The sequence below is a fragment of the Pogona vitticeps genome, chromosome 6 (genome assembly GCF_051106095.1).
Source record: "Pogona vitticeps strain Pit_001003342236 chromosome 6, PviZW2.1, whole genome shotgun sequence".
In the NCBI taxonomy this organism is placed as follows: Eukaryota; Metazoa; Chordata; class Lepidosauria; order Squamata; family Agamidae; genus Pogona; species Pogona vitticeps.
In genome coordinates this window covers 67,573,768-67,586,870 of record NC_135788.1, presented here as the reverse complement: position 1 = coordinate 67,586,870, position 13,103 = coordinate 67,573,768, and the positions used below count along the sequence as shown (strand labels likewise).

General features: G+C 37.9%; 1 protein-coding gene across 2 annotated transcripts in view; it reads left to right on the top strand.

The window, feature by feature from the left end:
• The first annotated feature begins 947 nt into the window (after window positions 1-947).
• The window catches only part of NPSR1 (neuropeptide S receptor 1), a 115,898-nt gene continuing 103,742 nt past the window's right edge, over window positions 948-13,103 (top strand). For both annotated transcript variants that reach the window (XM_078377488.1, XM_073003788.2), the window contains exon 1: window positions 948-10,039. In XM_078377488.1, the coding sequence (XP_078233614.1) occupies window positions 9,884-10,039 (156 nt within the window). In that variant the 5' untranslated portion in view covers window positions 948-9,883. The remainder of the gene's footprint in view (window positions 10,040-13,103) is intronic.

Below are 13,103 nucleotides of genomic sequence, written 5' to 3'. Positions count from 1 at the left end.
CCAGCACCTTTCGAGGAGGCATAATAGGGAAACACCCAACCTCTGGCTCTGCAGCCAGATACCTAAATGACTAAGCTATCCAGCAGTTCAGAGGGTTTTAAATTAGATAGATAAAGATCAATTAGTTAGTTAATTGTGCCATCAAGTCAGAACTTATTTATCGTAACCCTAATATGGCTTTCAAGGTTAGTGAGATATTTTAGAAGCGCTTTTGTCACTTCTACACCCCCAGTGAGTTTCCATGGTCAAGTGAGGATTTGAACACTGGTCTCCATAGTTCATCACCTATCCTCTACACCACACTGGGTCCCCAAAGATCAATTATTGGATTAACAGATTACAGTTCTCCCTACGTGTCATTTATTATCTTCATGAATTAGTAGTGTCTTGTTTAACTGGTTCCTAGGGTGGCCAAGTGACATACTTGATGAAGGACCTCCATTTAAATGCTATCAAGACCAAATCTGGTGGAAAGGTAAAGAATGTGTTCAGTCTGTGCACAGAACATATCATATAGAACGTTGGACTACATCCAGATGGAGGAGGAGTGAAAATTAGTGGAAAAACATCAATAATTTAAGATATGCAGGTGACACCATTTTATTGGTGGAAAGCAGCAATGATTTGAAATAACTGTTAGTGAAAATGAAAGAAGTCAAAGCAGGACTGCAACTGAACATCGAGACCAAAATCATGGTCACAGAAGAATTCCCCTTTTTTTTACATTGACAATGAAGAAATGGAAATAGTTAGAGATTTTGTATACCTTGGTTCAATCATCAATCCAATTGGAGACTGAAGGATGTGTCACCTGATACCAACATGATCCACACTCATGTAATTCTGATCACAATATATGGATGTAAAAGCTGGAGAATTAATAAAGCTGACAGGGAAAAAAATTGATTTGTTTGAAATGTGGTGCTGGAGGAGAGCTTTGCGGATACCCTGGACTGGCAGAAAAATGAACAAGTAGGTCCTATATTGAATCAAGTTTGAACTATCTTTGCAGGCAAAAATGTTGAAACTGAGGCTGTCCTACTTTGGGGAACATCATGAGAAATCAAGATTCTCTGAAAAAGACAATCATGCTGAGAAGGGTGGAAGGCAGCAAGGAAAGAGGAAGACTAAATATGAGATGGATTGACTCCTGAAAGGAAGCCATCAACTAGAGTTTGCAAAAGCTGAGCAGGCTGTCGAGGACAGGACATTTTGGAGATTGCTTATTCATAGAGTCGCCATAAATCAAAGGCAACTTGATGCCACATAACAAATCTTAGGGGCCAAGTCAATGTCTTCTAAGTGCGATTGACCACTATTTAAGTTTTTTTTTTTAAGGTTCTGATTATTGGCTGTCAATCCTTAAACGACTGGATTACTATTTATTTTAGAATGCTGAGTGAACAAAATGTTTTCTTCAGTAAGCATACACATTTCTGGAACAAAAATACAGACAGAAAGTTGTCTCTGAATAAATACATAGCTTTAGAATAAGTAGTTGTAGTGACTGGTAATTAAGTTACTCAACTGAAGAGCACTGAGTCAAACTAGACCACAGACATCCTGTAGCCAGCACAGCCAATGCTGAAGGATGCTGGAAGTTGCAGTCCAAGAAGTCTGGAGAGCTATATTTGCCCTCCTCCATTAAATGTCAGCTCTTCCTTCCTTCCTTCCTTCCTTCCTTCCTTCCTTCCTTCCTTCCTTCCTTCCTTCCTTCCTAGTAAGCCGTACAAAAGAACTGGTCTATATGAAGGGCAAGGGGCTATAAGATATTGTCCCCTGTCATGATCCCAAACAAGCAACCCAAGCCTGCACTTTTCATTGCTGCAAAGTGACTTTTCTTTTTCAATAAAATCTTTGAGGGGGCAACAAAAATTGCAGATGAGGGTGGAGAAGGCAAAGATTGAGAGCTGTACTGACCTCTGCATAAGGATATGTAGCAGTGTCATGTGCCTACTCTAGAGTTGTTAGCTGTGCCTATAAAGCATCAGCTGAACTTTTCTTGTCCAGTTCTGCATATACAATTGTGGTGTCGTCATCATCAGCAAATCACTCCTGATTAAAGGCTTCCTTTGATGATTTTAGGGTACACACCACTTTGTCACATTGTGTACGAGATCTGTGGCTCCGCAAATTGCCTTCAACCAGCAGTGATTTCCTGCTGATTATGGCATCTTTACTGTTGTGCACACAGAGCTGCACAACAAGATTTCAGCCAGTATCTAACTTTTCTCCTTAGCTACGATTTCAGCTGAAGTTTTTTGTTATGAAGAAAAGCAGAATATACTGTTTCAGCTGTTCTCTAAGTATCATTATTGAAGTCTGTTAGAGGAGTAACACCTCGACTAATAAAAATGTATTTCAACTGAATCGACTGAGAATGTTTTGTCCCTGAATGCAGAACAGTTTCATAATGGAGGTATTAGGAGGCATGAATGATATCATTAGATGAGGAGTCATGTCAAATTATCCCCTCCAAACCCTAGCAGCTTCAGCCTGCTTTCTAAACGCTAATCTCCTTTCTGCCTTTGCAGGTTGGAGTTGCAAATTAGCCCATTTTGACTTAAAACACAGATCAAACAATCCTCCCCTCATTAATGGCACTTTACCAAATGGGTGTTGAGGAGTTCACTTGAGTTAATGGCCAGTGGTACTCACCTGCAACACTCTTCACAACCACATCTGTGGGAGGGGGGAATTGCATTGGGTGAGGAGCCAACACCCAGTTTCCTGGTGCAGTGGCAAATTTATGAGACCCGGCACTGAGGGCCGGAAGTAAAGCTCTCGTGTGGCCAATGATCCCAGCTGTGTAAGATCTCAGACTAAGAAAATATGCATGCAAACTGTCATGGAACACAAGAATCATGTCTTGCGTGATTTGAAAGGCTGCTGGTCCGTGTCAGTCTGGGCTCATACATTGTGCCAGCCTCTTGAGGACAACCAACAGTGTCATCTGCCTACCTACCCACTGCAGCAGAAAGATTTCCTCAGCCAGATGAGGATTGCTTTTCTGAGGACTGGAAAATAATTTTTAACATTAGAAGTCTTAACATGCATGATTTTTGCCTTTCCTGGGGGCACCTCCTCCATCCAGTGGTAGTATTGGTCTTATGTGTTAGCCTGAGAATTGTCTATGTGGATATCTGTTGTATACCTTGCTATAACCTAGAGGTTAAGAAGACAAGGGGGGGAAGAGGAGAAGCCCAAAATATGGCAAGGAGGTAATGCCAAAGAGAGCACTTGGTGTAATTGGTGACTAATATTTTTTGCGGATGGTGTGTGTGCCTTCCACATAGGAATGAAAAATAGTTTTTGAAATCCTAGCAGTCAAGAATAAACTAAAAAGAGACAGGTGTATTCTTTTGCCTCGGTTTGGACTGTTTTACATATGGAATGTTGGGCCTATAGAAAATGTTGGCCAGAGACACTTAGAAATGCATGCGTGAACTTGAGCCAAATAGCAAAACTGTATTAAAATGAGTTAAATACATTCCTTTAGGTGGCGATTATTTCTGACTAGCTATCAAGGGCATGTATGAAAAAGAAACACTGGATTAGTCCAAGAAGAAAGGACATCTTTATATTATGTTAACTCTTCTGCACATCACACTAGAATGTGGAACAGCTCATTAATTTTAAATAATAATAATAATAATAATAATAATAATAATAATAATAATAATAATAATAATAATAATAATAATAATAATAATAATAATAATAATAATAATAATAATAATAATAATAATAATAATAATAAATCATCCCCCCCCTCCATGGACACAGGCATTGTTGAGGCGGAGGGCCTTGTGTGCTTCAGTGAGGTTGAGAGCTACACTGACAACAATGTCACTATCTTCAGGGTCCCAAGCCAGACAAATCTCAGCTGAGAAGCCAGACCAACAGTGCCCACCAACCATCAATTATGATGAGAGGAAATAAACAGAAATCCATTCCTGATCGGTCGTCACCTGGGTCAACAAAGATTGTGTCAGATGCTATAGCCCCATGGCATCTGGTGACAAATAAGCTACAGAGCTCGGCAGGCGCTGTTGAGGAACCAGGACAGGCTGCTGCAAAGCTACTGGAAAAATGTAAATGCAAAACTTGGACTCTCACTGAACATTGAGAAATTATGAAATGCTATTATGAGGCAAACCCAACAACCTGTGATTTTCAAAAAAAGAATGATAGAAACTTGGAAAAGGAAACACCCAAATAGTGATATAACTGAACAATTAATGGACCAGAGAAGGTTTATCTTCTGGAGTAAAACATTTTCAGAACTGGAATTGAAAGAACTAGATAAGGTAGCAAAAGAAAAATCAACACAGAACCAAAACCATAGTATGGAAGACAAATGGAGGGTTGAGGTAGACACAATTGTGGAATAACTTGTATCAATACAGGAACTTACATTACAACCCAGAAATTATGAGTTGACAGAACAGCAGACATCACTAAGGGGAAAAGTAGAAACACAGAAAGACAAAGGCTCCCCATTTTGCACCTATTACAAAGGAAACCAGTAAAAGATCTACTATGCAAATACAGTAATTAGAACAATCCCAACCAATGTGCTAAAGGAAATAAACCAGCTCATGTTTAGAACAGCTATCATAATAACCATGGAACTCGGTTAAAAGCTGAAAAAAACCATAGAAAACCCCTGGCACTCCAAAATGGAAAATTCAGCTGGAAAACAAATAAACAAATTACATGCAGATATTAGCAACTTTAAACATTTGGAAGATTCAGAACTTTAAAAAGAAAAAAGAAAACCCAGACTGCAAAATATATGACATTGAAAAGAAAGCAACTGTTGAAATTGTGGAATAATTAAAAATAATGGATAAGCGCTAAAGCAAAGAAAATAGAAAGATATAATGGACACTTGAAAGAATAAAAAAAAACCACCCGATTTCCAAATAACCAATGATTATCCTATAAATCACTAGGAGAAAGTGCAGAGAAAAAGAAATTAGGCCCATGTAAAGATGATGCTGTAAAATTTTAGGAAAAATTGGGAAAGCCCATCCAGACATAAAAAATGCTTCATGGATTAAAGATATTTGTAATGAAACTCAAGTAAACATTTGGATAATATTGTAACAACATCTCCAGTTGTGTTGCATGTGTTTTGTCTGAAGCATTTAACAAGTCTCCATCAATGTATAGCAGCAATCACTTATTTTGAAATTCTACAGTGGAGATTGAATGCTAACAAGTTGCACATTTCTGATAATAAAAAAATCATCAAAAGGGCAATGAACTCAGTAATTACCAGCCAATTACATGCCTTCCAAAAATATTCAAACTCCTCACAAGAGGACTTGCACAATCAATATATAACTACTTAACTGAAAACTCACTATACCCAACTGAACAGAAAGGGATCTTTAAAAAGTCAAGAGGCACAAAAGATCAGCTGCTCATTGATAAAAGGATACTGAAGAATGCAAAAAGACGAAAAACAAACCTTAACATCGCCTGGAAAGACTATAAAAAGGCATTTGACTCATTGCCACACAAGTGGATTAACATCTGCCTAAAAATTTTGGGATTAGCAAAAATATTCAGACATTCCCCAAGAAAAACATGGAAAAATATTTTAATTGCCTGTGGCGAATAAACTGGGAAAGTTAGCAACAAAAGAGGGATATTTCAAGGGTATTCTTTGTCACCATTCCTGTTTAACATCTCATTTATCCTCATGTCAATAATATTAAATAAAAATGGATTGGCCTACCATATTTCAGAACAAACAGGAAAAATCAAAAATACATGGATGACCTAAAACTATATGGAAAAAGTTCCACTGAGATAGAAGCATTGCTAAACATGGTGTGAATATTTAGTGCAGATATTCAAATGAAATTTGTATTTGACAAATGTTCAGTTCCATATGTACAATGTGGCAAGATCCAAAAAGTAGATGGAATAGAACTTAAAAATGGCAATATTATACAGGTAAAATCACTAATAAGTGATGAAAGTTCTAAATACATTGGAATACCAGAAGCAGATAACATCATGCACACAAAAGTTAAAGAACTGACAGAACAGGAATACATCAAAAGACTGCAGAAAATCTTAAACTCAAAATTAAATGGTGGAAATACAATCAAAGCCATAATCACATGGGCAATCCCAGTAATTAGAGACTCAGCTAGAATAATAGATTGGATGCAAAATGAATTAGAAGTGTATCAAAAAACACAAAAACTAATAAATATGGATAACACACTACATTTAAAAAGTGATGTGGACAGATCATTTTTACCATGAAAAATCTGAGGCCATGGATTACTGAAAACACAGCAGGTATTAGAGGAGGGAAAAAGAAGCCCAAATGATTGCACTGGAACAAATAGAGAAAAATTACTTAAGGTGGTAAAAATGGGAAATATTCTGAAAACAACAGAAACAAAGGCTGATTTTTTTAAAAAAATAAACAGATGAAAAAATAAACCACTACATGGACAACACCTGAGAACTACTGATGGAAAGCATTATAATAATTCAACATGGGCATGACTAAAACTGGGGACCATTAAGAAAGAAATCAAAGGCTTGATTTTGGCTGCACAAGAACAAGCACTCCAAAGCAATGGGATGAAAGCTAACATTCAAGGAATTAGTGCTAACAGCAAATGTTGACTCTGCCAAGAAAAAGATGAAACTGTGTAACACCTCATCTGCAAAGGTCTAAAGACTTAACAAATTATTGACATGATGGTGTGGCAAAATTAGTGCACAGGTCATTATGCAAAAAATATAACTTGCCAGCTTCGAAAAACCCATGGGAACATCAGGTAGAGAAAGTGTCAGAAAATACCTTGAACATTACACATCAGACACAGTAGTAATAGAATGAAGAAGTATCTGGATCATTGACATAGCAATTCCAGGACATGCCAGAGCTAAAAATAAAGAATTGTAAAAACTAACAAAACACAGAGATGTGGCAATCTACACATCTTGCTTGGGGATGAAACATACATATTTCAGTGGTCCCCAAGTCATCAGAGCTTTGGGAACAATATCAAGAAATTTCAGACAGTACTATAAGCAGTTGCAGATCTCAGAAATAACACCATCAGAGCTACAAAAAATGTCAATAGTAGGAACAGCACAGATACTGTGCTGATATTTAACAGATATTTAGGTTTTGGGTAAGACGCATGTGTTATATAATACCAATTAATGTTTTATAATTTTGCTTGACTGTGCCTGGTAATTTTGAATAATAATAATACAAAATAGGACTGAAATTACAATATTATAATATCATTATAAAGTAATGACAATTTTAAATACCTTGGCATATCAGAAGCCGATCTCCTGCATACAAAAGTCATTGATTGATTGGGCTTAAATAATTAGGAAAAAAGGCCACTCCAGTAATACATCCAGCTGGATAATAGATTGGACCCAAAATTAATTTTTAAAATTGGATTGAAAAACTCAGAAATTAATGAACGTGCATCATATACTACTGTTTCCAGTCAACCCCACAGAAACAATTGCATCTGTTCAGACCCTCAGGATAGAGACTCCAAACTGAAGGAGCTACAAAATGCATTCCTCAGACTTAAATACCCGTCCTATGTGATTAAGGAACAAATCAACAATGCAAGACAGATGCCAAGAAGTAAGCTACTGTAGGACAGATCCAGAAGAGAAAATGACTGAACACCACTAGTTGTCAAATTTAGTCCACACCTGAGACCACTCACAGTTATCATAAGTGAGCGCCAACCTGCTCGTGCAAGAATACTTCACTCTCCCAGTTCTTTGGTGGCATATCCTTGCTTGCAGACAATCCCCAGTCATAAGCAACTATTGACAATGGACTACACAACATTGACACAGAGATGTGGACTAAACCCTGCCATAAATCCAGATGTCAGATAACATCACAGATACCAATGTTATTTATGCCATCTTTTGCCAACAATGCTCCTTTCCACTCTACACAGGATAAATGTAACAATCTCTACACAAAATAATTAATGGACACAAATTGGACACCAGGAATGGCAATACACAGAAAACCATTTCACATCATTTTAATTTACCAGGATACTGCACAAGATCTAAAATGGCCATTCTTCAAAAAGTCATGAATCCAGAGAGACAACTAAGATAAAACATATACACATGCTGGACACACTTCTCAATGGACTCAATATTAGTCAACGCTTCTTAGGGCAGCAACAAATTAAAAAAAAACTGTGATGATTTTACTGTACTGTATCTCCCAGATATATTTTATCCTTAATAGATCCATCTTAAAAGCTTCAAAGATAACCAGAGAGTCATAACGAGAGATGGGCACAAACCACAGGTTTGGCAGTTTATGCCCATCTCTAGTCTTAACTTATTACCATGTTGTTCTTGTCATCATCTATATTGCTCTGTATTTTGAGGCCATGTATATTTGTCATATTATATGTCTGAGGAAGTAAATTTGATACATGAAAACTCACATTAGAATATAATATTTATTTATTTATTTATTTATTTATTTATTTATTTATTTATTTATTTATTTATTTTATTTTATTTTATTTTATTTTATTTTATTTTATTTTATTTTATTTTATTTCTATCCTGCCTATCTGGCCATACTAGACCACTCTAGGCGGCTTACAATCGGAGCAACAATAAAATTATTAAAAACATTACAAATAGACAGAAATAGAAATCAAAGAACATAAAAGAAAAATCGTCAGGGATTATCTGTTGGGAAAGCCTGCCTATACATCAGTGTTTTCAGTTGTTTCTTAAAACAGTCTTTAAGGTTCCACAACATTTTTCTTTTTTTATTTGTACAGTACTTTGATTTTTATTTTGTTTTTCCTGTAGCACAACATCCAAAAAGTGATGTTGACAGATTATATTTATGTGGAGGTTGAGGTTACTACAAATACAACAAACAGGTAATAGTAGAAGAAAAAAAAGAAACTTAAATGTATTTATTAATAGGAGTAGAGAAAAATTACTTAAATGCTTGAAAATGGAAAACATCTTGAAAATAATAGAAATGAAAGTTGAAAATATGAAGCAACATTTTGAAGATAAATAGCTGGAAAAATAAACTACGGCATGGACGTTAATCGGAAAAAAAATGATGGGAAAGCATAAGAATAACAGCTTTTGCATGTCTAAAGCTAAGGACCATTGGGAAAGAAATCAAAGGCTTGATATTTGCTACACAAGAAGAAGCACTCTCTAAACGAATACCATGGATGTTAAAATCCAAGGAATTGGTGTAAACAGCAAATGTCGACTATGCCAAGAAAAAGATGCAACTGTATCACACCTCATCTGTGAATGTTCAAAAAATTGTGCAGATAGACTACAGAACTAGACAAGATAAAGTTACAAAATTAATACACTGATCACTATGTAAAAAATATAATCTGCCACAGACCAAGAATCCATAGGAACATCAGGTAGAGAAGGTGTCAGAAAACAACAACAAGTTAAGATCTTGTTGGAGTTTCGGATTCAAACAAGCGGACACCTTGAGCATAGGTGGTACCATGCCACAGTGCTGGTACCATGCTGACTCAAGGTCTCTTATCAACAGTGCTGACTCAAGGTGTCTTATCAACTGCAGATGCTAAAGAAAAACATCTGGACAGCTGCTTCTGTTGGCAAAAACTAGATCTGGGAGGGGGAGCTTTCATGGAGGGGGAAATTTCCAGCCTGGATAGTTTTTGCTTGGAGGCTTTGAAGACTGAATGCTCTCTAGCCAGCGGTGGAGCAGTGAAGCTACTTGTGCTATTGCTGTGCTCCTCTTAAGGTGCACGTGGCTACATTCACTCTTTGTCATAAGAAGCCTCAGAGCAGTTCAGAAGGGAGCGAGAAAGCCATGCAAAGCAGCGTTACAACAGCCAGCAGCACGAGCCGCGTCTTGAATGGAAGCACCAAGACTCTGGATTCTACTTGGGTTACTTGCACAGAAACTGGGACTTTTACGGTAGTGCTGGAGGAAGAGGAATGGGAATCCTTTTATTATTCCTTCAAGGTAGGTAACAGAGGGCTTTCTTGCTCTAATCCACCTTCCCTCCCTCCCCAGCAACTTGGCAAGCGAACAAAGCCCACTGGTTAGGTTTGATTTTGAAAGCCGATTGTCTTTGAGTTAGCAGCTGGTTTTCCCCACCCCATCCATTGATGAATACCGATTTATTTCAGCAGGGATCCCTAGGCAATCACTTCCGAAATGCATTTCAGTACCAGCATTTGAGAGAAAACAACAGGTTTCCATAGAAAATAGCAATGTAATTTTCGTAAGTCCTGAAGATGTTAGATAAACAGTGGTGTTCTGGGTGTTGTTGTTTGTTAAATAATAAGTAGCTTTGGAAGCTATTGTTTAATTGATTTTTCTAGTGTAGTACATTTTCTTGGACTAAAATGTAGCTTGTCTTATCCTTTATATGATTGTCTTGATCTTTGTTTTTTGGGGGGGAGGGGGTGTAAGTTTTTATTTGTTTGTATATATTTCTCATTTTATTCTCTTTTGATCTTGCATTTTTCTAATCTTTCCACACCAACCATATACTGTAGATATAAGTTTGCCAATTTACAATCATGCTTCATGCATTTGATAAAGTGGATGTTGATCTTTGAAAAAATATTGTTTCTACTTGGGTTTTAATTATATATTTTATTTTATTACTTTAATTTTTCCTGCCACAAAACTTTGTCATTGTTTTTCCTAATGTTACTCTGCACAGCTGCCTCCCCCAACTTAGAACCATCTACATAGAGAATTTCCAGGAGAGGTAGCCATGTTAGCCAGTTGCTAGAAAATGACAAAGTGTCTTTTATCTAACAAGTTTTACCTAGCATATGCCTTCATGGATCCCAAGGTATAAAACTATAACTCTTATTGTGCCTGGTCAGAACAGCAGGATGGCAACTGGGGATGATGGGGCTTTGTAACTCAAACTGGATGCCTCCAGCAGTGGAAAAGTGTCTGCTATATTGATGAAGCTTTAGAAATCACCACTTCATCACATCCATTGTCACAAGTGGCTTGGAAGGCAACATTGATTTCTCTGAGAATAATCCCAACTGAATGAAAGGCAATTTGCTTTTGAGCAGGGATACAGAAAATTGTGTGAATAGCTACACCATGTATAGCAGAGTTGGTTTGATGGAAGGAAAGTGCTGCCTTCTTTGCCTTTCTGCAAGCTCAGTTAGTTGATCTAAGTCTCCGAAGTTCTAATCCTTTAGATGCTATACGTGTGAATACAGACAATTCAGTTCAGCCTTTTTAATGGGAATAGTGTCACTCATTGAATCCCACTAGTTATTATATGGTGGTGAAAAAGCCATGAAGTAAATATTAAGGAACATCTCTAGTTTAGATAAGATAATGATGGAACTGCTGCCTATCAAGAATATCTTTAAGTATTTGTGCAGGAGTAGGCGATACCTTTATTAGGTCACTAAAAACAATAAAACTATCAATCCGCTTTTATGGGTCAAGTCCACTTCTTCAGGCCATGCACTCATAATCTGTGGATAGTATAGACAATTATAAATACTGTAAGAGTCCCAAAAAATTCATGGCGGGTGGTCTGCTTCTTGGAGGTGAATTAGTATGTGCGTCACAACAGTAACAGAAAGCAGACAGCTTATTTTGATCACAGATAATAGCTGGAACATGTATTTCACTCCCGTGTGAAAATAGCATGTGGATGTCAAAAATAATCATGTAAACTAGAAGAGTAAGACTCAGAAGGAAAGCAATGAAGGAATTAGAAAAGATCATGAAGTGCAAGGATACATCACTGGCGACTACAGCCAAGATCATCCACACTGCTGTATTCTGATCACTAAGTATGGATGTGAAAGCTGGACAGTCAAGGAAGCTGACAGGAAAAAATATTAATTTGTTAGAAATGCAGTGCTTGAGAAGAGCTTTGCGGATACCCTGGTTTGCCAAAGAGGCAGACACATGGGTCCTAGATCAAATCAAACCTTAACTATCTCTGGAGGCAAAAATGTTGAAACTGGGTCTGTCCTACTTTGAGCATATCACAAGAAGACAGGATTCTCTGGAAAAGATAATAATGCTGGGAAAGGTGGAAGGCATTGGGAAAAGAGGAAGACCGAATATGAGATGGACTGAGTCCCTACAGGAACCCACAGCCTTGAGTTTAAAAGAGCTGAGCAGGGTTGTTGTGGACAGGACATTTTGGCGATCCCTTGTTCATCAGTTGGAGGCAACTTGATGACATGAAACAAGAGCAATTAAGTCCCCCAAAGCTGCTACTTAGGTGTTTGCCGTAGGCAGCAGACTGCTACAGGTAAAAAATGCAGAACTCTTGTCTTATTACTGTTACTATCCAGGCGAATCCTGCTTTTGAGAGCTGCTCTGTCACATTACACAGTTCTGGACTGGGAGGCATCCAGCCCCCTTCCATTGGTGGTGATGGTGCCCTTACACACTCACCTGCATGGTGCTTGTAGAAGGAAGAGACAGGAGGCTTGGCACAGCATAGCAACCATATTTTGTAGGAGCTGGCTTTTTTCTTTTCTCTCCCCCCCCCCCCACTGAACTTTCAAATTATTCTTCCCCTTCCAAGATTCTAGGTATCCCCTTGGATCAGGAGGGATGTCCAGAAAAATTGGCTGTGCCTTGGTTTCGGGCAGTTTCACAGGATCACATGCCTTCATACTTCCTTCTCCAGCATCAGGGTACAGGAAAATGTGCGGAGGCACTGTCTCCTCTGGCTGCCTTCCTCTCCACAGATGGGCAACATTGAGACAGTGAGGTGAATAAAGGCAGTACTCTGTTTCCTGCCTGAAGTGGCAAGGAGAGCTTAGACCACCCCTCATTTTAGGCATATGGAGAGTCAGTGTGTTCCAATGGTGAGAGTACTGGACTAGAAGTGAGGTAGTGCTGCCAAGCAGCTGCTGACTTATAGCAATCCTAGTACTGTATGGACTTTGGCATAGGTAAGATGTTCATTGCCATCCTGCAGTCAATTTCCATGGCCAAACAGGGATTTCAACTTAGGCCTTTTGAGTCCTAATCCAGCATTACATCCACTATACCACACTGGCTCTTATTAAGACTG